The 23244-nt window shown below is 41.8% G+C and overlaps 1 protein-coding gene and 1 long non-coding RNA gene across 9 annotated transcripts in view; one reads left to right on the top strand and one right to left on the bottom strand.

Moving 5' to 3' along the window:
* The first annotated feature begins 552 nt into the window (after positions 1 to 552).
* Positions 553 to 14634, top strand: LOC145429682 (uncharacterized). The gene is made up of 3 exons (XR_013909954.1): positions 553 to 692; positions 3396 to 3480; positions 14341 to 14634. It is a non-coding gene; the product is annotated as an uncharacterized LOC145429682 (long non-coding RNA).
* mast4 (microtubule associated serine/threonine kinase family member 4) overlaps positions 7203 to 23244 on the bottom strand; it is a 95108-nt gene continuing 79066 nt past the window's right edge. For 7 of the 8 annotated variants that reach the window (XM_080303494.1, XM_026173203.2, XM_080303493.1 and 4 more), the window contains 13 exons: positions 22337 to 22469; positions 22090 to 22255; positions 19619 to 19720; positions 18873 to 18995; positions 16912 to 17021; positions 16168 to 16289; positions 14911 to 15122; positions 14335 to 14535; positions 13644 to 13870; positions 13018 to 13140; positions 12525 to 12661; positions 11660 to 11844; positions 7203 to 11565 (listed from right to left, as the gene is read on the bottom strand). In XM_080303494.1, coding sequence (XP_080159620.1) covers positions 7928 to 11565; positions 11660 to 11844; positions 12525 to 12661; positions 13018 to 13140; positions 13644 to 13870; positions 14335 to 14535; positions 14911 to 15122; positions 16168 to 16289; positions 16912 to 17021; positions 18873 to 18995; positions 19619 to 19720; positions 22090 to 22255; positions 22337 to 22469 — 5479 coding nt within the window. In that variant the 3' untranslated portion in view covers positions 7203 to 7927. The remainder of the gene's footprint in view (positions 11566 to 11659; positions 11845 to 12524; positions 12662 to 13017; positions 13141 to 13643; positions 13871 to 14334; positions 14536 to 14910; positions 15123 to 16167; positions 16290 to 16911; positions 17022 to 18872; positions 18996 to 19618; positions 19721 to 22089; positions 22256 to 22336; positions 22470 to 23244) is intronic. The other variant, XM_080303495.1, reaches the window with a different exon arrangement.

A 23244-nucleotide genomic window follows, 5' to 3' on the forward strand; every position in this document is an offset into this window, starting at 1 on the left:
TGTTGCACATAGATGATCAACAGCAGTGTCAGAGTGGATGTGTTGGGGAAGTCTTTACACACTCTTAGTTTGCATTAAGAGTTCTGACAGCCCACGGGAAGAAGCTGTTCTTTAATCTGTTGGTTTTGCACCTGATGCATCTGAACCTTTTTCCAGGGGCAGGATGTTGAAGAGGTGGTGGTTAGGATGGAGGTGGTCCTATATAATTGCTCTGGCTCTGGAGAGACATCTTGAGCTGGGAATAAAGTCCAGGGAGGGGAGTGGACAGCCGATCCCCTAAGTTTGCAAGTTTGACCACATGTCTTTTAAACATGCTTTACAAATAAAGCTAACTTGACTTGGATCAACTAAAGACCCTTCATGGAGCTTTTACAACAACCTGACAGAACAGCAGAAGAATCACAGGGCTCAAAACCCCCTCCACCATCACTGCTGTGCCCATTTACAGAGGGAGAACGCAGCCAACGAGGTAGATCAGACATCTGAATGCCTCCTGGGTGAGGTGTTTCAGACCAACCACATCCAACAAAGACCCTGGAGCACACTCAGGACACACTGGAGAGATTAAATCTTTCAGCTGGCTTGGGAATGCCTTCAGGTGCTCCCAGAAGAGCTAGATGAAGAAGCTGGATAGAGGGAGGTCAGGGCATCTGTGGGATCTGCTACCTCCATGACCTGGATCCAGATAAGAGGTAACAAATGAATGATTTTGGTTGATTTGGTCCTGAAGACCACAAGCAGGAAAAAGAAAGAAATCTGATAGGTCACTTCTAGCAACTCAAAACTACTAAACTAATGACATTTTTTTAAAATCAGTGTTCATCTGATCGAGTTGAATTATGGGTAAAAAGGAATTTAAAAAAAACATTGCTCTCTTTTCGTACTATTCAAATCATTTTCAAAGTCTATGTAGAGAGAGGCTGACTTTATTACCACAATGAAACGATGCATAGATGGATGACAGCGAAATCCGAAAATAAATACATGAAAAAATGTGTTATACCACAACTTCCTGCAGAACATCGAGCCAACGCCTAAAATGCTAACACTGATATCATTTCTTGGTCACACACGAAGCTGAACTCGAGTTATTGTAACAAAGGTAGACGGGCCTAAAGACAGTATCCTCCGTTTCTGAGCTCAGAGTGTACACAGTTTGTCGGTACACCCGACATTTAGCAGCATTACACAGAGACCACAATATCGCCGAGTCATACACCATCCTCTCATTTCACTGTAATCCAGGCCGCGAGGGTTTTAATCACTGCGCTCGTTGTATTTTGCCACACATGGAGACGACTCCCGTGCGCTCTGAAGGAGCAGTTCAGGTCCCAAAAATCTATTTCAAACTCCAACTCAGCTGTATTCACTTATAACTGTGTTTGTTTATTTAATTGTTGCAACACAAGCGTTCCCACAAGTCCTGAAAATAATATTCTTTTATTGGTATTCCACCCTGTTCATAACCTCTGCATTGTGTACTTTGTGCATTCACTTGCCCGAACTCAACCAAACGCCACCCACACATACAAACACTTTTGCTTGTGTCCACATTGCATCATTCATGTGACTTTGCACGAAGAGCTGTATCAACAAAAGTCAGGTACGCTGCGGCGACTTGAGCAGGGCACACATGACAGTTCTCTTGCATAATCGTCAGGGATCTTTTTGCTTTAAGGAAGAAGAAATACTTAAATTACATGTCACACAATCTGGGCTGGGCGTCTATAATCAGCAGATCCAGGATAGTGGAATTCATGCTGCGATCACAGACTGACTTCATAGAATTTATTCCAGTGTACCGTGACACAGGCGAGTCTTTTCTTTCCTACTCGTTCCTCAGCCTGTTTGTGATGGCCCGCGCAAGCTCGGCCTGAAGCCATCAGTTGCAACATGAGATCTGAGAGCCGGGGCTGGAGTTTTGGCTTCTCCCCAAGTCACAGAATGTACTTGAGCAAATTCCAGCAGCAAAATTAATACGGGCCAGAGTGGATTTATCTATCTGCGTCTCAGATTGCATGCATCTAGAGGAACAAGCCGTCTTCCCGCTGCTGTTTTCATTGTCTTTATCTATAAAATTCTTTTTATTCTTTTGCTGTGTGATCAAGAATAAATAAATAAATAAAAAAACAGCCCACTAAACTCCAGCAACTTGTTACAAAGCTAGAGCGTGTACTGCCTGCATGTTTAAGTTACTTTTATTTATACAGCTACAACGGCAGCCCACTGGATGGCAATGATGTTTGGTTGGTCAGTCGACCGCTTTGCGCCACACTGATTTATCTCAGCAACAGTTTGATGTACTGCCATAAAACTGCATCGTGGCATTCAGGCTCCCCACAAGTTGAAACCTGCTTACTTTTGCGATCATCCAGCAGGCTCTGTAATGCCACCATGAACGTTTCACTTTAGTTTGTATATGAAGAACAATGACTGGATGGAAGGCCCTGCCAGAGATACTTTTAGTTTTCCTCACGCAACTCACTGTCCCCAGTCTAAAACAAAGACAAGTGTGAACTCTTGCACAGAAATTCATTGACATGAATCCTCATTTATTTTATACCAGTCAATTTGGCTCATTTGTTTACGATTAAACCCCCTGGAGGAACTTTAGTACAGCTTTGCTAGCAGTATGTAAACTAGCACTGTGAACAGGCTTTGCTAACACAAGTTAGTATTATTGGTACTAGCTATGCATGGACAATACTGGTTGTAATAATTTGACAAACTTGTTAGATGTCATATTTTGAACAATATAAATGCATAAAATTAAAAATATATTACATTAAAATAAATATGGATTGTAACATTCACAATGAAATATATAGAAGACTATAGTTGACTAAATGATGGTCATTATAGTCGCTTACTTTGATCGCTTGATCAACAACCAGCAGCCGCTCAGCTGCACAGGGAAGATTAAAAATTTGTTCAGACCATTAAAATACACAACAAACCTAAATGTCTACAATATAAACAAAAGTAAAAATGCGCACACTAAACATCAACAAACTAAACACATCGTGTCCAACTGAACTGCCACATGTGCAAATATATATACTGTTGGATTTGTATAAAATATTTGTATACACCACACAGACGCTACTGTCAGTGCCCTCAGCAGTGTTTATGCAAAGTTTTATCAAGATTCGTCCACTTGTCCCGGAGGAGAAAGGGAACATACAAACCTACATGATCATTAGCGTATGGTGAACATGCGAAAGCTTTTCGATATGATTTCAATGTCTACAATCTACATGTGCCTGTGAGCTTATGTGCCCCCTCCTTAAACTCAACACTCTGGTAATTAAAATGCACATGACTGTAAAAGCAGGGATGGTTTTGCAGGTGGTGGCCACAGACCACTGCTGTCACCTTCACTGATTTTTCTCTAGCTCAGACACGGCCTACCAGGAGGACTTGCAGCTGACTCAGGATCCGCTGGAGAGGTTTTCACTCTCGGCTGAGTTGGAAACACAGGTAAGCGCCACAAAACGGCTGGAGGTTGTTTTTTGTTTGTTTGTTTTTTAAGATTTATCCTCTGAGAAATACGACTGTCTGTAGAATACAATGTTCTGATCAATGCTGTTGATCATATCCATTTAAATGAATAGAAAGTGGAGCTTGGGGGAGGTTAAATGCATATTGTTGAGTACTCTCTACAATGTACGCATGTCTGTCAGCTCTCTCCCCCTTTAACCCCACAGCCTGCTGATAACAATGCACATGGCTGGTTACATCATCAGTAATAATATATTTAAATAACCTGGCAATCTATTAGATTATATTTTCAAAAGAAGCGATAGCGGATGGATGAATGCTAAAGGTGAAATCCCAATAGCCACTAGAGAAACTGATGATCTCCAATGAGAATTTGGTTTTCTCTTATATCGACTTCTTTCAGAGGCTACACAAAAACATCTGCATTTTTTCTCCTTTGTTAAACAAGCTAGTGAAAATAATTAAATGTGTCCCTGTAAAGCGGTGAGATGCTAAGAATGCTGAGGCTAAGCAGGATTTAGAGGTTCAAGGTCAACTAATTATTTCTGATACTGCAGCCATGAAGACGTTTTCAGAAATCTTTAAAGTTGAAGCATATGAAGGTTTTTGACCTGTAGCTGCACCAGCACATTTTCCCAGCACTATTCCCAAACACCATTTTTCCCACCAATTCCTTCCTCTAATTAATGTTTTTGCTTATTAATCAGGCTGTGCTTGCTGATCCATCTGCACCATTAATCATGAATGAAAAGACCAATGGGGACTTATTTCTCTGAGGCTCGCTCATCTGATTATTCCAGAAGCTCATAATATGTAAATGATAACATGCAGTTTTACTTTGAAATACACGATGAATGCAGATCAGTGTTCTTTGCATATTTATATTTGTTTAGATTTCTCAGTGCGCCACACTTCATTAATCGTCTGACTCTCTGCATGTTGCGTAACAGAGGACCTATTTGAAGAGCCCTGGCACACACACAGAAAGATGCTGCCCCCTTTTGGAATTGCATTACTTACCGTGATCAAGTGTAAACTTCCTGTATGTACATTTGATTCCAGTTAAACCAGCAAATAACCACAACTAACTGAAATGTGCACATTTCATCATTCAGAATATAAAATGGCATTCAGAAAAAAAAATATTGCTGTATTATATTTTGTCATGAATTTAGGTTGCACAACTACAAACTATTAAAGGGCTGCACATCTCATCCATAAACACAGTAACATTGTGTTGTGGCTTTAAGCATATTTATGGTAAATTCTTGTTTTTTTCTGATATATCTTTAACTACATTTTCAATTCAGGCTAACAAAAAAACAAAACTGCAAAACAGTAACTCATAATTCCATTTTATTTTCAGTATTACGCAACATTAGAAGTATAAATATCTGTTTTAATATACAACATGTATGACATCCATAGAGCTTTCCTTGGGCAAAATACAAAACTCAAAACACTTTTATTGCACATATTCTAAAAGACAAACCAACATAAGCAAGTTCATCTAATACTAGTTTTGCACAGAGGAGGAAATAAAAGGAAATCTGAAAAGACGAGAAGACAGAGTAGAACGTGACGTGAAGAGACATCGATTACTGCACAAACAAATCATGGTGGCGAGGAGGCAAACCTCGCACGACTAGAAACATTATCTGTAACACAGGACGCAGATTTGGCAAATCAACAATATACAAAATATACATCCATGACGCTTTGTAAACAAACACTGAATGTGCTTTAAAGATTTAAACGTGTGTCGTCACAGGAAAGGAAAACGTGAGTGTTGGGGGAATGAAAAAAAAAAAACCTAAAGTGAGGGATTCATAAACCGCTCTGCTGCACTCACCCTTTGAACTTAACATTGGTAAAGATTAAGGTGCATTTATTACTATCTCACGATACATTAGCAATACTTTTACAATATCCAATGCAGCTGAACATTAGATTCTTTTAACATTAAAATCTCTGCTGTCAATCTTGGTTTTCACTTTCACTCTTAGACACATACTGTGTGGAACATTTAGATTTAGACCGTGACCTCCGGACAACACGGTGGATCTGGTTTTATACAGCCAGCACAACAGAGCTAATGATGCTAATACTAGTGTCCTAGGCTACTTTGTGGTTTTCATTTAGGGTTTGCAATTTAAAGGCATCTACCATATAGAAAAGTGTGTAAATGGTAGCAAGTGTATGCGGATATACAACAGCCTATATGTGTAGTACCACGGTATTAGCACACCAACATGAAATTCACATTCATAGCTGAAAAGTTTGTGGTCACTTGATGAGTTGATGGGAGCAGTTAAACGTGACATTGTGATCAACTGAATCATCTAAGGGAATATTTGCATATGCATCCAGAAACACGTTTTAGGAAGCTATGGCACATTGCGTAATTAGAGCAGATCATTATCACTTTGAAAGAGCGACCGAATCTAAACAGCTGGTTAAAGGAGCAATACTTTTAGCGAGCTGATTGTCTGGAGCGTCGGCGTGGGGAGGTTTGACTAACGAATTTTCCTCTGAAATCGATGTTGATCCATTTCGTGAGGCAACACAAGATTTCATACAAACTGTGTGTACGACTCATCACAGAACAGCGCAAAGTGGCTCTAATGGCAATCGAAAAAGAAGAAGAAGTGCGTTTACAGCTGAATGAAAGGACTCGAGAAACAGAGTCCAGCTTCATTAAATGATACCTGTAACAGCAAACTGTGCAGCACTTTTCCCCCCCTTTCTTAGAACGACAGTAACGTGACATGTTTCACAGGAAAGTTCTTTTAATCTTTAGACTCAAATCAAACCCACAGCATTTATACTCCAAACATCATTCTAAAGTATTGCTTCTTAGATTGGTGAAACAATTTTTCAGGTTTGCCAACAGATCAGATAGTGTTTGAACAAGACAAAATTATACAAGGTCAGACAGTAATGAGCAGATATGCCATTAATGTTTGTTTAAAAAAAGAAAAGAAAAAAAATCCAGCTCAAAGTGACCTCAAACTTTCAAGCAGACATGAACTATGTTATGCAAAGCCATCATAAAATCTTCGCCCGGGTGGAGCTTCTTTATGAAGCATCCAAAACACCAAAACCCTGACAGCAAAGCACTTTAACATGAACCGCTTCAGATCGTGTTTTACTCGCACAAGTGACCTTAACGATAGCGTGGACGTAACCCAGAGACGAGGCCCACGGCTTCTAGAAATCTACTGCTGTGATTACTATGCAGAACTGCTGGTTCATCTTCCTCAAACACAATGTCCCGTATTTTACAATCTTCAGAGCTTAATCAGCCAGTGAACACATCATCAACAAAGACATTCTTGGAGAAACGCTGACAGCCCTCACAGTTTTGTTATATAATGCTACATTTTTTTTTCTGTTTTTAGAAATAGCCCCTCATGCCCTCTCCTCTCTTCAAGTTCATTTTGGAACATGTGAAAACATGTTGAAAGTCACACAGAAGAGGAAACGTTTGATGAGACACACTGCTGTAGCTTACTTTAGACCACACAAGCAGAACATGATACTCTTAATACTTAGCATACAAACATGACACTGCAAAATCTATACATATAATACAAACGACAATCATGTAAGCCCATGTATCCCTGTTTTACAATGGTATCTTATTTACACTATATTGCATAAAAATCAAAAATATATGTACAAGATGCCAGAGGAATGTGAATAAACACCACATCTTGCTTAAAAAAAAAAAAAAAAAAAGCAAGTCTGATTTCCCATATATCTAAGGCCCCTTCACTAATTTATGATTTTTAGAATCCTATCGTGATCCTATAGTTACTTTGTTTCAGGTTTTAGGTGAAAAGCACGAGATATAGTGCGTTTCTTTTGTGTACCACTGTACGAAACCCAACATTAAAACAATCTGATCATACTGAACGTTAACAACACAACTGCTCGACAACATTGTGTGGTCTACTGCATTAAAAGACTTCAGATCCTCCGAGTCTAGAAGAAAGAGTGCAATTCAAAACTGCTTATGGCACAGACTCTCGTACATCACGGCCTTTACAGGTGTCCTCCCCGTTGCCCCTTAAACACACTGATTGCACGAAGTGTTCTGCAACGAACAGAAAGAAATCCTCCAAACATTCGATTGACATGAAAGTAAAACTTCAGAAAGGATCGGCAAATGATCGCCTACATTCAAACCTAGAAACATCAACATGTTGTTATGAATAATCTTATTAAACACACACACACATGCACACACACACACGCAGACTTTCCCTCTCTATCAGCTTGTAACAGCTTGCCTGGTCCTCAAATAAACAAAAAAAGAAGGCATGATGATGATTGCACAAATCAATCCCAACTTTTTACTTTATCTGGATTATTTGAAGCAGTCACGTTTTTCTTTTGTTTTTTGAAATCATCACTTTCCTCTTTACTTTTTGTTACTGGAGCTACGCGGTGACTCCTTCAGCTGCTTGCACCTGCTCGTGTCTCTGTCTAAACTGTCTTTAGCTGCAGATGGAGAAGCCCTGGAAGTGTCTCTCTTAGTGTTTTTCTGTGCAGGCGTGACTTCTTGAGCGGTTTCCTTTTTCTTTCTTTCACCCTGCTCCTTCCGGAGAGATGATGCCGGTTTGTCTGGGGTGGTGGTTCTGGTGTCCGGGGGCTTGTGACTGTCCGGTTTGACCACTTCAGACTTGGGAGCATCCTTGGATATCTTGACTGCAGGCTCACAACTGAAGCCTTTGCATGAGGTGTCTGCGCTGCTCGGTGGTTCTGTTTTCGCTGGAAGTTTAGGCAGCACAGCTGGTGGGTCGGGCTGAGAGGACACATCTGATGGCGGCAGAGGCTCCTTCCTGAGCTGCTGAGATGTAGTGAGAGGCAGGGCGCATTCTTTTGTTTTGGGGTCACGGGGGTCTTTAATAACTGTGGGGTGGTTTTTAGGTGAAGTGTCTTTAGGTTTGGAATCGAGAGTTTGTTTAATTGCTGGAGCTGCAGCAGGCTTCAGAGCTGATGATGTTTTAGGAGGGAGAGATTTCAGCTTCGAGTTCGGGACGTCTTTGACAGCAGCAGAACATTTGGGCTGTATTTCTCGCTGCCTCGTGTCAGCATGAGTGGGCAAGGGCTTCGCTTGCACAGAGTCTTCACTCTTTGCGCCATCGCCGGCAGATACCGGCGAGGCTTCTTTCCGTTTAGCGTCGTGGGTTGCTTGAACGTGTGAAGTCGAGGGGGCAGACTCCTTAGGCAAATCCTTCTCTTTTGAACTTGGACTTCCTTTGACAGCTGGGACGGGAGGAGCTGCGCTCTCTTGTGTTTTTGCTTCCTTCTCTCTCTTCACAGACGTGGGCAGCGTGGGCTGCGGGTCAGGCCTCGACTTGCTTTTGGGACTCGAAACAGTTTCACTTGTAGCTGTCGAACCTGAACTTTTGAGCTTTGCTGAAGGGACCACAGTGTTTTCTTTAACACTGACAACAGACGTGCAAAGTTGTGCATCGGACGATCTGTGTTGTGCTTTTTCAGTCGGACACATCTGTGACGGCTGCTCTGAATCTTTCACAGCCGCTGTATTCTTCGTCTTTGGTGATACGTTAACGTCTTTCTTCTGCAGCGACATGCCACTGTCCTGTACTGCAGCAGCAGACACAGTGTTATGCTTTTTGTTCAGTGTGGCATCTGTAATAATATTCAGTGAAGTGGCCTTGTTTATCGTACAAACTTCTTTCTTCTGCTCCACTTTTGCAGCTGTGGAACTTGCACTGTTTTCCGTCTTGGAGCCCGAGCTGCCTGCATCTCCAACCAGCTTCACAGATGAGCTGACAGATGTTTCACTGTGCTCTGATTTACTATCAGGTAATGCTCCAAACGCTGATGCCGAGACAGAAACTCCTGGTTCTGTATTTGAGGAACAAATGTTTGGCACATTCGCTGGAACATGTACCGATGCAGAGTTGGTCTGCACATTCGCCTCAGAAGCGGGTCGTGAGGTTGTGTCTGAGCTCTGTGCTGCAGTTTTTCTCTTCTCACAGCTCTGAAGTTGACCTGTATCCAAAACTGAGTCTGCACTCTGCTTCAGTGGCCCAGTCAGAGGTTTACTAACAGCTCGAGCCTCCAGTGTTGTAAATGGAGGGGAAGTTTTTAAGTCTACCAAAGAGACTGCTGTCTTGGAGCTGTCAGTATTTTGTGATGTAGTGTCTGGTATCTCTTCCTGCTGCTCCACCTCATCCTCCTGATCTTCGTTGCTCACTTCCCGTATGGAGGGTGTTTTTCCACAGGAGGAGAAGTGGGAGCTGTGTCGAGGGCCTCTGTGCTCATGGCTGGCTTTCATACCGGTCCTTCCTTCTTGTTTAACACTAAAAGTTGAGGGATCTGCTTTGCTGTTTGAGGCCTTCAATGACTCGCCTTGTCTATCCTGTGTTTTCTCACCACTTGCATTGACTTTCATTTCTGTTGCTGAATTATTTGATTGCTCCTTGGAGACAACAATGCTGTTTACAGAAGAAACGGTTTCAGGGCTTAGAGAACAAGTTAGGGGACTCTTCATCTTGTCTGTGGTTTTTGTTTGGGGGATGGTTATTTGCCTTTCAGTAGGGCTCTGAAGTCGTATTGGTGGGTTTACAGAAACTGTGTCACTTGTGTTCTCTGCCATCTTGGACAAACAAGTTTCTGTTTTAGAAACTCTGGGTCCAGAGAGCAGACCAATGTCCAGGGTGCCCTCAAGAGGCTTTAGAGAAGAGACGTGGCGTCCTTCAAGTTTATATTCAGATGATGTTTTTCTAAGCGGAGACTCTGCAGAAGAGATAAGATGGAGTTTCTCCACAGCGCTCTCTCCTCTGCCAGAGAAAAGCTTAGGGGCCAGACCTTCAGGGCTCGAGTGGACGCTTCCCAGTCCGGCCTTCATGTGGTCGTGAGGCATGGCCGTGTCCAGCTGAAGGCTCTTCGATCTCGTAGAACCAAAGTGGAGGTTCTCATGGAGGGTCGAAGTCAACCGACACATGCAGTCTTCTCGTTCTTCGAATGACAACCTCTTCCTGGTGAACTCGATACTGGGAGCTTTGAAGTCCAGTCTGTCTGGCTTCATGCCGTCTTTACCCTGTCGAGAGTGCTGCCATTCTGGGTGACCAGAACACAGAGCCGATCGCAGCGCTCCATCACTTTCACTGCTGCCACCAGAAGGCTCAGCGATGCCTTCACTGACACGTGTGCTCAGCTTTTTATACAGAACGTCTTTAAGAGTTGAACTAGCAGCTTTAGCCTCCAGCGTTCCAGACTCCGGGCTGCTCTGCACTTTGTTTTGGCTTCGGACCAGAAAGCCTTCGTCCCCATCATAAGCACACGGTGCCGATGAATCGGACTCATGCAGAGCATCTTGCTTCTGTAGAGACTCCCTCCTCTCTGACCACTCCTGTCGTTTCACAACCATCTTGGACTTCAGTTTTTCCTTGTCGAGCTCTTCTATAGACTCCTGCCGGCCCATCTTACGGCTGATTGGCCTTTTTAGGCAGCCCTGCTCGACAGGCCGTAAACGAGTGATTGTCAGTGGCTCACAGGCTGCTTCATCCACACTCTGCAGGCCGGTGAAATCGCGCTCTCCTGTCCTCACGTCCTCGTCCTGCACCTCTTCTTGGGTCACTTCTAAGCTGCGTTTTCTTGGGCACAGGTGCTTCTTTTCCCCTGTGTAAGAAGGAGACAGCTTTTCTTCAGACTGAACACGCTTTAGGAGAGGTGAGCGAGGCGGTTCAGCACTCTTGGGGCGGACAATGTGTCTCACAATTGTGGGTGGGGAATGAATCTTGGCTGGAAAACCCTGGGTTGTTTTGGAAATGGCGACAGAGTGTCCACTGAGAAGGGGAGGGGGTGAGCGCTGGGGAGATGTTGGCTGGGGGGTAGGTGAAGGCGTGCGAGCCAGTGGAGAGAGGGGAATGCTACCGGCAGACTTGCGTCGACCCTGACGAAGCCTCTGACCTGGCAGTTTGGGGCCGAGGCCATGCAGGGTGCTGGGCCGAATGTGGCCTGAGCCAGCAGGGGAGTTGGGAGCACTGGAGCTGGGAGAGCTGCTCTGGGATGAGTTGCCACCTGAAATATATAAGCACAAAACACCCAAAGGATATTAGAGGATAAACATTAAGTAACATTCAAGCTGTTATCAAAAATGAGTTCAAATCTCCACCTGACTGGGTGAAATCTGGTGCAGGGCGGAAGGCGGCAGTAGGGGAACGAGGGGAGAGACTGTGGGTAGGGGAGCCGGGGAGACTCTCACCAGATGACAGCGAGTGGTTCAGGGAGGAAAAGCTGCGACTCGTATGCAGAAGAGGAGAAGGCTGCATGGCAAAGCGTCTGAAAAGGGAGCGGCGCCTGTGAAAAGAAAAGTGAGATGACGAAGTGTTAAATTCACAGTTTACAATGGACACCACAGGCTGCTGCTTTCTTACTATTTACATGTGTAACTGCTCTGCACAGTGCCAGGTACTCTTAACTGTTAAAGATGGAAAACAACCCACTGAATCTGTAGGATCGTCAGATTTTCAATGATTCCCTCAGTGTCATCTGTCTGCCCTCTAGAGGCCTACAGGAAATAGAGTAATGACTGCACACAGGAAATTGGATCACTCACCTCTTTTCTGAAGAACGATTAGGCTGCAGAAACAAAACTGCAGTTCCCACGCTTACAGAAACAAGTATCAGGGCAGGAATACGACCTTGTGGTCTTCAATAACTTATCAGGATATGCAGAACCTAGTGAAGCTGAACTATAACTGAGCTAGTGCTTGTAACTTACTTACGAAATTCCACATTGTGTGTGGATGGTTAGCTTTTTAAAAATGTACCAAATTGTCTTAGAGGAGGAAATGCAGCAGTTTAAATAAAACTCAGCAACTCAGATTTATTGAAACCTCCCTAACCAAAACAAAAAATCATTTAATAATGGGCCATAATGTTCCATCGAAGCACAGCAGCTGGTTGTCTCAGTCTCCCTTAAATAAAGGGGGTTAAGAAACAAATGATCCAAAGGTAATTTAAGGACTTATTTGTACCTTTCTGGGGTCTTCTCCTTCTTGGGCTTTTTGCCACATCGGACCATCTTGCTCCTGTAGCTGTTCCTTCTGGCAGGACCAGTTTTTATTGAAGTATTTTCAAAGGGGGTTGTAGAGATGGCCACTTTGCTGCCACTCTGAAAAAGAAAAAGAAAAACACTTGATGTTGGGAAGAGGATAGATTTTTTTTTTTTAAAAAAATCAGAACAAACATTTATATCTATATTAGTGGAATTTACCTAAACCCTTTTATGATTTAAATATCTTCCAACTAAAACGACTGTAGTCGCGCTCCAGTAAATCATTAGAGCTGAATTTTCTGCACTCACTTTTAAAAAAATGGAAACAACATCAATTTCAGTAGCACTTACTCCTCAACCTAAATAGATTATTCAGTTTATTCTAATTGAAATTACATCAAACGCAATGAATATCAGAACTATTAAATATTTTAACAGTAGCTGTTTAGAGATGAACACACATTGTGCGTTACCTTGAGCAGGAGCTCCACCACTTCGGTATGGACAAGACCGTGAACCGGTTCTCCGTTCACATGAGTAATGAGGTCTCCAGCTTTGAGTCCTGCTTTATGTGCAGGCCCACTATCTTCTACGTTCTGATCAACATAAAAAGGTATTGATTCATTATCATCCTTTTGTGTTAAAAGCATTTGAATCATTTAAAACTGCTTTTAAAGCTGTGTTTTAGAACATTTTGTTCAGACAAAGGAGAAAAATGCTGTTGCACGCATCGTTTTCAGTGGCCAGCAGAGGGCGACACCTGTAGTTATCAAGAGACTTTCAATTGCATCAAGTTAAAACATAAGCACACAAACTTCACAGTTCCCTGACTTCTGGTTGCATCTGTAAATTATTTTCACCGCTGTTTATTAAAATTAAAATGTGGAATAAAAGCAAGTCTATGTGATGCCTTCAGTTTTAACTGCTGGGGGAAAAAAATCCCATTAATGGACTAATATTATGTTAGGATGGTGCAGTTTTTAATTTTCATAATAAATAATTTATTACAAACAAACAAAACAAAATCATACATCTGCTATCATAGTCCTGTGGTCATTCAACAGGGTTTGTTTAAAGAAAAAATGCTTAAAGGCCTTACCCAGACCATGTGATAGACTGTGTAGATGTCACTGTCACAAGCGTACACCCGGATTGCCCTCAGCGTGAAACCAAACTTCTTCCCAGAACTGTGGATCACGACGGGCTGCCGTGGGTTAGAGGGACAGAGGGAGGAGTCTCGGCTCGGAGAGGAGTCTCTTGAGGAAGGGTCTGAGGAGAGGGAGTAAGGAGAAAGGGGACTGGCCAGCGGTGATGCTCCAAAGATATCTGGAAAAATAAGAGTTGACCAACGTCTGAGTTCTTAAATTTTTTCCAAAATCAATCAGAGTATAACGTGCCCTGAAGTCATCACCGAGGTATTGCCGTAAAAGCTTTTGAGCCAGGATTAATTCTGCTGCAGCTGTGGGTGAAACTAATACGATTTTCTCTCCCTGCAGTGAAGACCCTCGCTCTGACCATGCCTGATTATTTTCCTTGTTAGCAGCTTGTGCTCAGGTTTTTGCTCACAGCCTCTTTTTAACATGGAACTTGAGGCATGCCGGGCCAATTATGACAGCTTCACAGTGAACTTTCATCTTTTTCAGATTATTTTTAAAGTCCATTGCTTTTACTGTTATCCTTAACATGTTATTGCTCCCACATGCGTCAACAATGTAGCTTACAAAATTTTGAGGCAACATCAGCATGGTAATATGTGTGTGTTTTGTTTTTTTGTTTTGTTTTTAACTTACCTCCAGGGATCATAAGGGAAAGGGCACCAGTTGACACAGACTTTGGGACTTTTGGCACGGCTCCGCTCTTCTCTACAGCACTCTCAGGTCGCAGAGAGGTCGACGGAGGTCCGTGGTCAGCAGAGGTGTGACTGGTGCTGTCAGGGCTCTCCACACCCTCTCCCCTGGGTGTCAGCTGGTCCAAATGTTCTGAGAAACTCCCTTTTTTTTATGGATGGAATGAAGCAAACAGTTATTCTTCCCATAGAAATAACATGAATTAATAATAAATAATGAATAAACGTGCAAATTATACATTTAGGCCAACTGCACATCAATTACTTTTTTTTGGTCAAACGTCTGCACTTAGAGCCTGAATTCTTTCTAATGGCCAGCAGGGGGCAACTGACGTGGTTGAAAAACAATCAGTTGCACTGAGCTCAATTTAACACAGCACAATGTTCCCAATAAAACAAGCAAGAACATTCAATCATATGTTTTTGTTGTTTCCAGAGAACTGCACCTTAATGATGTTACAAAGTACAAACCAAGCACATGTACGGAAAGGTGTGTAATTCTAAAGACTGCGGCTCGTACCAGAGAGCGTGGCCCCGCTGTGCGTGCTGCCCGGAGTGGCAGCTTCAGGCTCGTCCTGTGGAAACTCCCCGATGGAGAACGAGGCTTTGCTGGGATCGCCGATGCCTGATGTCTCATCCCCTTCGCTTTCAGCTGAGATGGCAAACTTTGGTAGCAAACTGGGGCGAGGACCCTGATTCATACTGTCTGTGTCTGTCGAGGACAGCGAGGGTCTGGATAAAACAACAGATTTGCGTTAGATGAGTTTTGTAACTGTCAAATGACTAAAAAATATTTTGAGTCTTCATGAGAGAGCAAAAGCTTGTAAAGGTGATGAACACCCTAGACTTCTCAGAATGAGGGACAGCAGGAACAGTATGATTCAATTTATAAAGTGTTATTTTTACACCACTGCCATTACTGAGTTGAGCTTAACAAGGTTGATCCTCTTTAACTTGGAATGGATTTTTACATAAATATCAGATGCAATCAAGAAGCTCCTGGAATGCACCTAAAATGTGTGTCAAACACTTCACCTGATCACTGAAAATTCAGCAACCTAATCACTTGCACTGTGCAAGTTTGCCACTGCCCTCAAATTTGCACATGAAGCAAACATCAACTTTTTCTTTAAACTGAGCCAAATTTAGCGCGCAAGACCAAAGCTGCTGATCATAGCTGCGTCTTCAGCTACAGATTTTTAACATGTTTCAACCCCGAATATGCAGAAAGTGCTGAATTTATCCCCAAGGCTGAGACAGTCAAGTTTTACTTCAACTTTGCGAAGAAAATGAAGCTGGATGAGCCAATAGACTTGCCTGCTTGCTACTTTATCAGCTTCCTAAAACGCAAACACTGTTTTTTTGACATGCTGAAGATTCTGCATGGGGACCAGTGCAAGCTTACATTAAAGGAATTCTACATATATCTAAAAAGAGTCCAGACGTGCAAGAGAAGATGATCTGGAATGGGAGACAAGTTAAACAAGGTAAGTTTTTTTTAGTCTCCGTCTTTATCACATCTTGTAGTTTGGTACTTAAATACTTCAACCACTTCCACTGCAGTTTTTCTATGTTCTACAAACTGCAGCCACCTCACCTCAAACCAAAAAACCATGACAATTGCGTTACAATCCTTCCAGTATGTGTTTAGTATGCCAGCACAATCATCATCCAATGAACTGCTCACTTAATGTGTGCTCAGTCTATATAATGGTCAGGTGTAGCAATTAATGAACTCTGGTAATCGTTTTTGATTTAGAGATGGAGGTGTTCATACGCTTCAGCGAAGTCTGGCGTCCAGCTGAGAGAGTCCACAGTCAGCGGGCTCTCGGTCTTCTTCTCCTCAGTCTCTCCCTTCTCCTCCAGATGCCCACGGGACAAATCCAGACTGCTGTAAACCTGATAGCCACACAGCGACAATGACTCACTTTGTTACATGTAAGCTACAAAATGTGAACAGAGGTTTAAAAATAAAAGAGCCAAAAAGGTTTAGAAAGAAAATCTATCACATTCGGTACAGATACTGGGTAACCTCGTGACCTTTATTTTATATTTGTCTGTGCTATGCAGACTTCATTGTGTCCAACAAGCATCGAGAAGGTTCAGTATAGCTGAACGCTTCCTCTGAGACACCCTGCTGCTTTCTGAGACACACTGTAATGCTTTGTTTTGATGTGAGGAGAGCACACTGCAATGCAGCACAGCAATGACTCCCAGCTTGTCTGTATTGTGTACTGTGTCACACATTACTACCAAGAAAAATAAATCTCATTTGCAAGTGGAAAATGTATGCAAAGCTGAAATCTACGTTTGACACTATGGAGATAAAGGAAGAGCAGGAGGGAGGCTGTGTTTTCAAGACACACATTTCCATATGAAATGGCAGCCGCTCGTGTTTTTCCCCCTCCCATGAGAATGGGATCGGGACAGATGAGGGCTCGAGCTCATTTATATTGCTAACGTCTTTGGCAGTAATGATGATGACACTGGAACAATGTGAGGAGGGAGATTAAGGACATACCTTAGAGAATCTGTGAGAACAAGAGGAAAACTGCCGCAGGTCCACATTGAAGTCTTCATCATTTGTGTCCTCTTCCTCTGTCTCCAGATGATGGTATCTCTCAGAGCGAGCTGTGAAAGAGGAGAGAATTATATTTTATAAATTGCATTATTACAGGTTATTCTTATTACAGTGCAAAAAGATGACCCAAGTAGAAAAAGAGTATAATGACTAAGAAATGCAAGTGTTTTCACTGCTTTTAATTAGAGGCAGAGTCGCTGCTCTGCTGCAGACATACTTCATATGTAACAAAGTATTAAATTAGGCTGTTCAAAATGCCAATGTCAATTTTAATGAAAGATGTACTGTAATAGGACAGTTTTGTTAATAAAAGTGTAAAAAAAAAAAAAAAAACCTAAACTGGAATTAAAACTAACTGTGTTGTCTGCGTGTCCTTAGAGAGTTTTAGTGAAAACAGCATTTTAATAATGCAAAGTTTACTTTAACAGCATCTGGAGGAAAGTCATGATCTCAGATGGGATGCAAGGATGAAGCAGAATTTTGTCAGATTTGCTAAACTGGCATTTCTGGTTGTAATTGGATTGTTCACTTCTTCAGTAACACAAAGAAATGGAAAACTCAGCAGCAGACAGCTGTTGAAACATTTTGGACACCAGGCTACTTGATCGCAATGCTGCCACGTAATTCTGAGCAGGCTGTTTATCATTATTATGAGTATTTGCACTTCAGTGTTGTATTCTTAGTTACACCTCATATGTGGTGCATGGCTCCACAAAATACAAAGAAAGAATTAACACAAATATGTACACACAACTTTGTTTACAGCACATTTTCGCTCTGTTGTATTCAGGCACACAAGATTCTGCAGCTGAAATTGTACTACTGTATATTTATTGTATTTTATCTTTCCATTACATATTAGTCAAATAGATTAAAATAACTATTTATTTTTAAAGCTGCTGATGCTCCATAGTTATGACAGCATACATGCAAATTTCATATGTGAGCAACAAAATATTGCTAACATATTTACAGCTCACACTGCAGTCTCAAATACAGTTCTGGTTGTTTCTTTGACAGCAGTGGTTGAAATCTTGCTGCACAGCTGAGATGTGCGAGCAGCAGCGTGCTCACCAGGAATAATGCTCTACAGTTTCAAAAAACACATTTTTTCCTGACAACAAATATTTATGTAGTCTCCCGCTGTGTTTGGAGGAGAGACACAGAGAAATACAGAGTATGACCCAACAAACACCATCCCCACAGTGAAGCATGGAGGTGGAAACACTATGCTTTGGGGATTTTTTTTTCTGCTAAGGGTACTGGACAACTTCACCGCACTGAGGGGCCAGTGGGCGAGGCCACGTACCCAAAACAAAGCACCAAAGCAAAAAAGGAGTTGCTAAGAAGAAGTAGCACGTTAAGGTGATGGAGTGGCCGCGCCAGTCTCCAGCCCTCAGTTGTTTGAGTTGCTAAGCAGCAGCCAAGGAGTTTCTGTAAAGAGGAGTGGGCCAAAATCCTAAAGTGTGCATAAACCTGGTGACCAACTACAAGAAACATCTTACCGCTGTGCTTGCTAACAGGAGTTTCTCCACCAAGTTCTGAGTTGATTTTTGCTCAGGGATCAAATACTGATTTCACTCAGTGGACATGACATCACTTCATAACGTTTATGTAATATGCTTTTCATGGATTTTTGGTTCATATTCTCTCTCTCCCCATTAAAATGAAATTACCATAAAAATAGAGATTGCTTACTTCCAAAGAAATGAACAAATTTACAAATCCAGCATGCGATCAAATAATCATTTCCCCCACTGTATGTTGTTGAAATCGCATGAAAAAGAATTAAAATTAGCTGCTACTAGGTCCTGTTTACACTCCAAACATGAATGAACAATCAGCTATCAGTTATCAATCACAAAGAATAAGTGTTTTTATGAGGCCGTTTGATAACTTACTGTCGAAGTAACTCGTGTCGTCCTCGGACTCCAGCTGAGGGATGAACTCAGCCTTCTGCCTCAACAGGCCGTTCCAGTCTAGGTTGTGAAAAAACTGATGCTGCTTCACTTCGGCCGCTCCACCTGCAGGTCGGATAAATATGGAACAATGTGAAAATTGCTTGTGGAGAAAGCACACGCACAAATCACTCGACACTGAATGGTTCAAACACAGGAACAGAAGAAATGCTTACGGTGTGTTTCTCTTTTCCCTAGTGGCTACAGGACAAATCGCTATCATGACCATAAATTATGCAGAACAATTTCCTGCCTGTGACCTTTAGTGAAATAGCAGGAGACTTTGTGAATGGCAGCCCGCTGAGGGGAGATCTAGATGCCTAAGTAGATCCGGATGTCTCCAGACCAAGCTGGTTGTGTGCATTGCACTGATTAAAGGCCTTTGTCCAGGGTCATGGTCACTTTTACAGTCTGCAGATCTACACACTCAAAGTCCCTGATTGTGCATGAAGCTAGATTCATGGACTGGTGGGAAATAATTGCAATTGATCAGGAGGAAGAGGTGAGTAGGCCACAGGATAAACTGCTCCGCTGGTGGATGACCTCAATTTCTTCCCCAGTGACTTGGAATAATGAGCCGTGCTGAGGTAGCACATGAGGATTTATAGCGGCCTGTTGTGCATGCCTAGTTCTCACCCAGTCCCTGACTGCTCCACATATGAGAAGGTCTTCACTCTTTGTGTTTGTACCTGTGCCCAGCCTTTCCAGGGGATTCTGTCTCAGCAGCAAGGTGATGAGCTCCTGAGCGTCAGGAGGTGGAGCCTCATCCCCATCTGGCCAGTTGATCTCATCTAGAACCAGAAACAGTGTTATAGAATGACTTTACGTACCAACACCTTATAGATTTTATTTCACTGACAGACACTAAAACTAGATGTCATCTAGTCAGATAATGCCTCTAACGGCTATCTGACAATACACTAGAGCAGGGATGTCAAACTCATGTTACATCCTGGGCCTCATACAGGCCACTTTGAACTTAAGTGGGTTGGTCCAGTAAAACTACAAATGTGTAAAATTACAGAAGAATTTCTGGTTGTTCGTTGTTTTCACAAATTCACAGAAAATATCTTTTTTCTTCTGTGAACCAACTGTGGGGGGAAAATGCTGTAGTAGTAGTAAAAATACATTTAAACCAAAAAAGGAACTATTGCTTAATTAGTTTTTTGTAACAAAACATGTAAGTCAAATTTTATGGCTCATATAGATTTGATACATTTATTAGTCATAAATGAAAAACTATCCAAACCGATTTGAACCGATTTGAACAAAGTAACTGAATAGTAACTTGGAAAAATACACAAAAAACAAACAGACAAACCAAAAAAAACCTTTTTTCATAGCACTATGCACATGAAAAACTGGGAATGTTGAAGACAGCCGCCCTTCATTGAAGCAGATTCATTAATCAGCTATTATCTCAATAAATATGTGTCTATAGGATTTTATAGTTTGAAAAAATCCCAAAAATGACTTTAGCCTAATACTAAACCACTTTGTTCTCAAAGGTATTTTGAAATGAGCTCTTACAAATCAAAGCTCTATTGTGTGTAATGTTAAACAATAATAACTGAAAAAACAAGCAGCGAACAGAGCAGAGCTGTGTGCTTCATGCTGATTGTCTGCTATGTTCTCTCTGTACCCCATTCTAAGGAAATTTGGGTGTAAGCTATGAATACGTATGTGCAGCCGCAGGCCACCGTGGCATGGTTTCAGTGTATTCGGGGCTTTCTAATTAACAGTCACACACAGGACATTGGTACAGTTTGTTTACGAGTATACCAAATCAGTCACTGCACGCCACTCATTTCCATGGCACAGACAGAAGCTTTTATCCAACATGCCACACGCTGCTGACAAGCTGAAAGCTCGTATTTTTCAAGAAGATTTTCTCTGCTCTGTCACAATGACACTATGAGGGAATAAAGTGACAAAGTATAAATCACAATAATAAACTTCATTTGGGAACTAAAGCGAGCTAAAGGCACTTACTGCCATCTGTTTGCTGCTAGCCTTCAGGGAAATCTCGGTCTTCAAAAAATTGGAAATTATGCACAACTCATTCAATGTGGTCACTATATGAATGTTTAATTCATATTTGATGTAGCCTGTGAATTCCCCTGATGTGCAGGATAGCATCTAAATGCCAGATGTGGTCAAATCTCACCTTTAATCGCCTTCATTAGCAGAAAATATGACTTGTAACATTTTAGGTATTTAATAAACTTACATAAACAAATAAGAAAATAAATGAACTTTGTATTTTTTAGGATGCTGGAACACAGTACTGTGTAATAAAAAACTTAAGCCAACCCTTATTTTTCTGTATTTTGCTTCCAAAGAAACAGACTTTATTGTAACTGTTTTCAAGTGTAGTTAAGTGTTTCTTTGGATATTGGCTGCTTTTTCACTCATTTTCAGCTCAGGTGCCTGACGATTTTCAGGAGAGTGTTTTTACCACTTAAACAGATAACAGATAATATTTTTTCACCAGCAAGATAATTTCCAGGGAGCCAAAAACTTGTAAATCTCAGGCACGGTGTGCAGTTTGTCCTTGAATCTTTAGTCTGAAAGTCAAGTCCTTAAAAAATAGGAAAGGCATCCAGCAAAGACCTGACCTTCATCTAATACAGCGGTCCCCAACCCCCGGGCCTCGGACCGGTACCGGTCTGTGAGTCGTTTGGTACCGGGCCGCAAGAGTTGAGGCTCAGGTGTGAAATGTATAGTTTTCAGGGTTTTTATCGGTTTTCAGCGTTATTTTGTTATCGTTCACTCGGTTTTCCTGGGTCTTTTCACGTGTGTTATGAATAAATTCTCTTTTTTTCGGTACCGGTACTAGTTTTATTTTGTTGTATTTATCCACGACACCTTAAAGGCCGGTCCATGAAAATATTGTCGGGCATAAACCGGTCCGTGGCGCAAAAAAGGTTGGAGACCGCTGATCTAATAGATGGCTGTCAAGAAGTTATTCATAAGGAAAGGAAACATGTAGAAAGGGTTCCAATTAATTACACAGGTATCTCATTTTGACAGTTGCTGTTTTCAGGTATGTAAATTCAAATATTTTGAGCACGACTGAGATATCTCAGTAACTATTTAATGTAAGTCTAAGATTTGCTTTAATTATCAAATTGAAAAAGGAGGTGTTGTTAACACTGACCACTGATGACCTGTCCAAAAAGCTCCTCCGGTGTGTCTCCAAAGAAAGGCACACACCCCACAAGAAACTCATACAGGATGATGCCCATAGCCCACCAGTCCACTGGCTTCCCATAGCCTTGTCTCAGGATCACCTCTGGAGCGATATACTCTGGGGTGCCGCATACCTGTACAGCAGAAAACAAAAAGGATTCTAAATATGGTGAGCTTTGAGAAAGTGTACATCTGTAAAGCTCAACAACATTTACCTGCTTATCAGAGAACTCCCTGGCATCCTTCTCTATGTGTCCCTCGTACAGGTTGGTGGTCATGTTCATCAGCCCGACTTTGGAAAGACCAAAATCTGTCAGCTTAATGTGCCCCATTGAGGTCACCAGCAGACTAAAAGATAAACAAAGTTGGACAAAGTTTAATTATAGTAAAATGATAAATGCAGTCAGTTGTTCTGCGATTTTTGTTACAATGTTGTTTTTATGAAGGGAAAAAAAAACAAAAAACGTAAAGCATGACTCTGACATTTTTCTTCCTTTTCACAAAAGAAATTGCTGTTTCCATGCCAATATGTGTAAACAAAAAAATTAAAATTGCTCAGTTCAATCTTTAATGTTATTGAACAAACACAAAGGTGGCTGAGGTAAAAAAAAAGAAGACATTTCTATTATTTTTAGACATATTATGAAGTACAGTTAGGGCTGTGCAATATGACGAAATATATCGCATGATGATGTGAAAACATCTGTCGTTTCAAATTATACATTATCGTTTGTTTCATGGTGTCGCAAAATACACCGTTTACGGCAATATTTTTTCCATCTGGGCACAGAGAATACCAGCATAGCCAGTGAAAATGTGGCAGGACCAGGTAGCTCCAAACAGAACCAGGACCAGTCAAAACAAATTGAGGACCTTATACCTAAACGAGGGGCTACCTCTGTAGCATGGACATGGTTTGGAGTATGGAGAGAGTTTACGGATGCAAAAGAGCTGCCAGGTGCTAAAATATAAACCTTAGACTCAAATGTTAGAACTGGCTTTTTCCCGCAGCAGTTCCAGGTACACAGATGGAACCTTTGGTCATATCGCACAACCCTTAAGTACAGTTATTTAATTTCACTTAAATATAGCAAATATGGCTTCCCTTTTAAGCATCCAACAA

This window comes from Astatotilapia calliptera, chromosome 7 (genome assembly GCF_964374335.1).
Source record: "Astatotilapia calliptera chromosome 7, fAstCal68.1, whole genome shotgun sequence".
NCBI lineage: Eukaryota > Metazoa > Chordata > Actinopteri > Cichliformes > Cichlidae > Astatotilapia > Astatotilapia calliptera.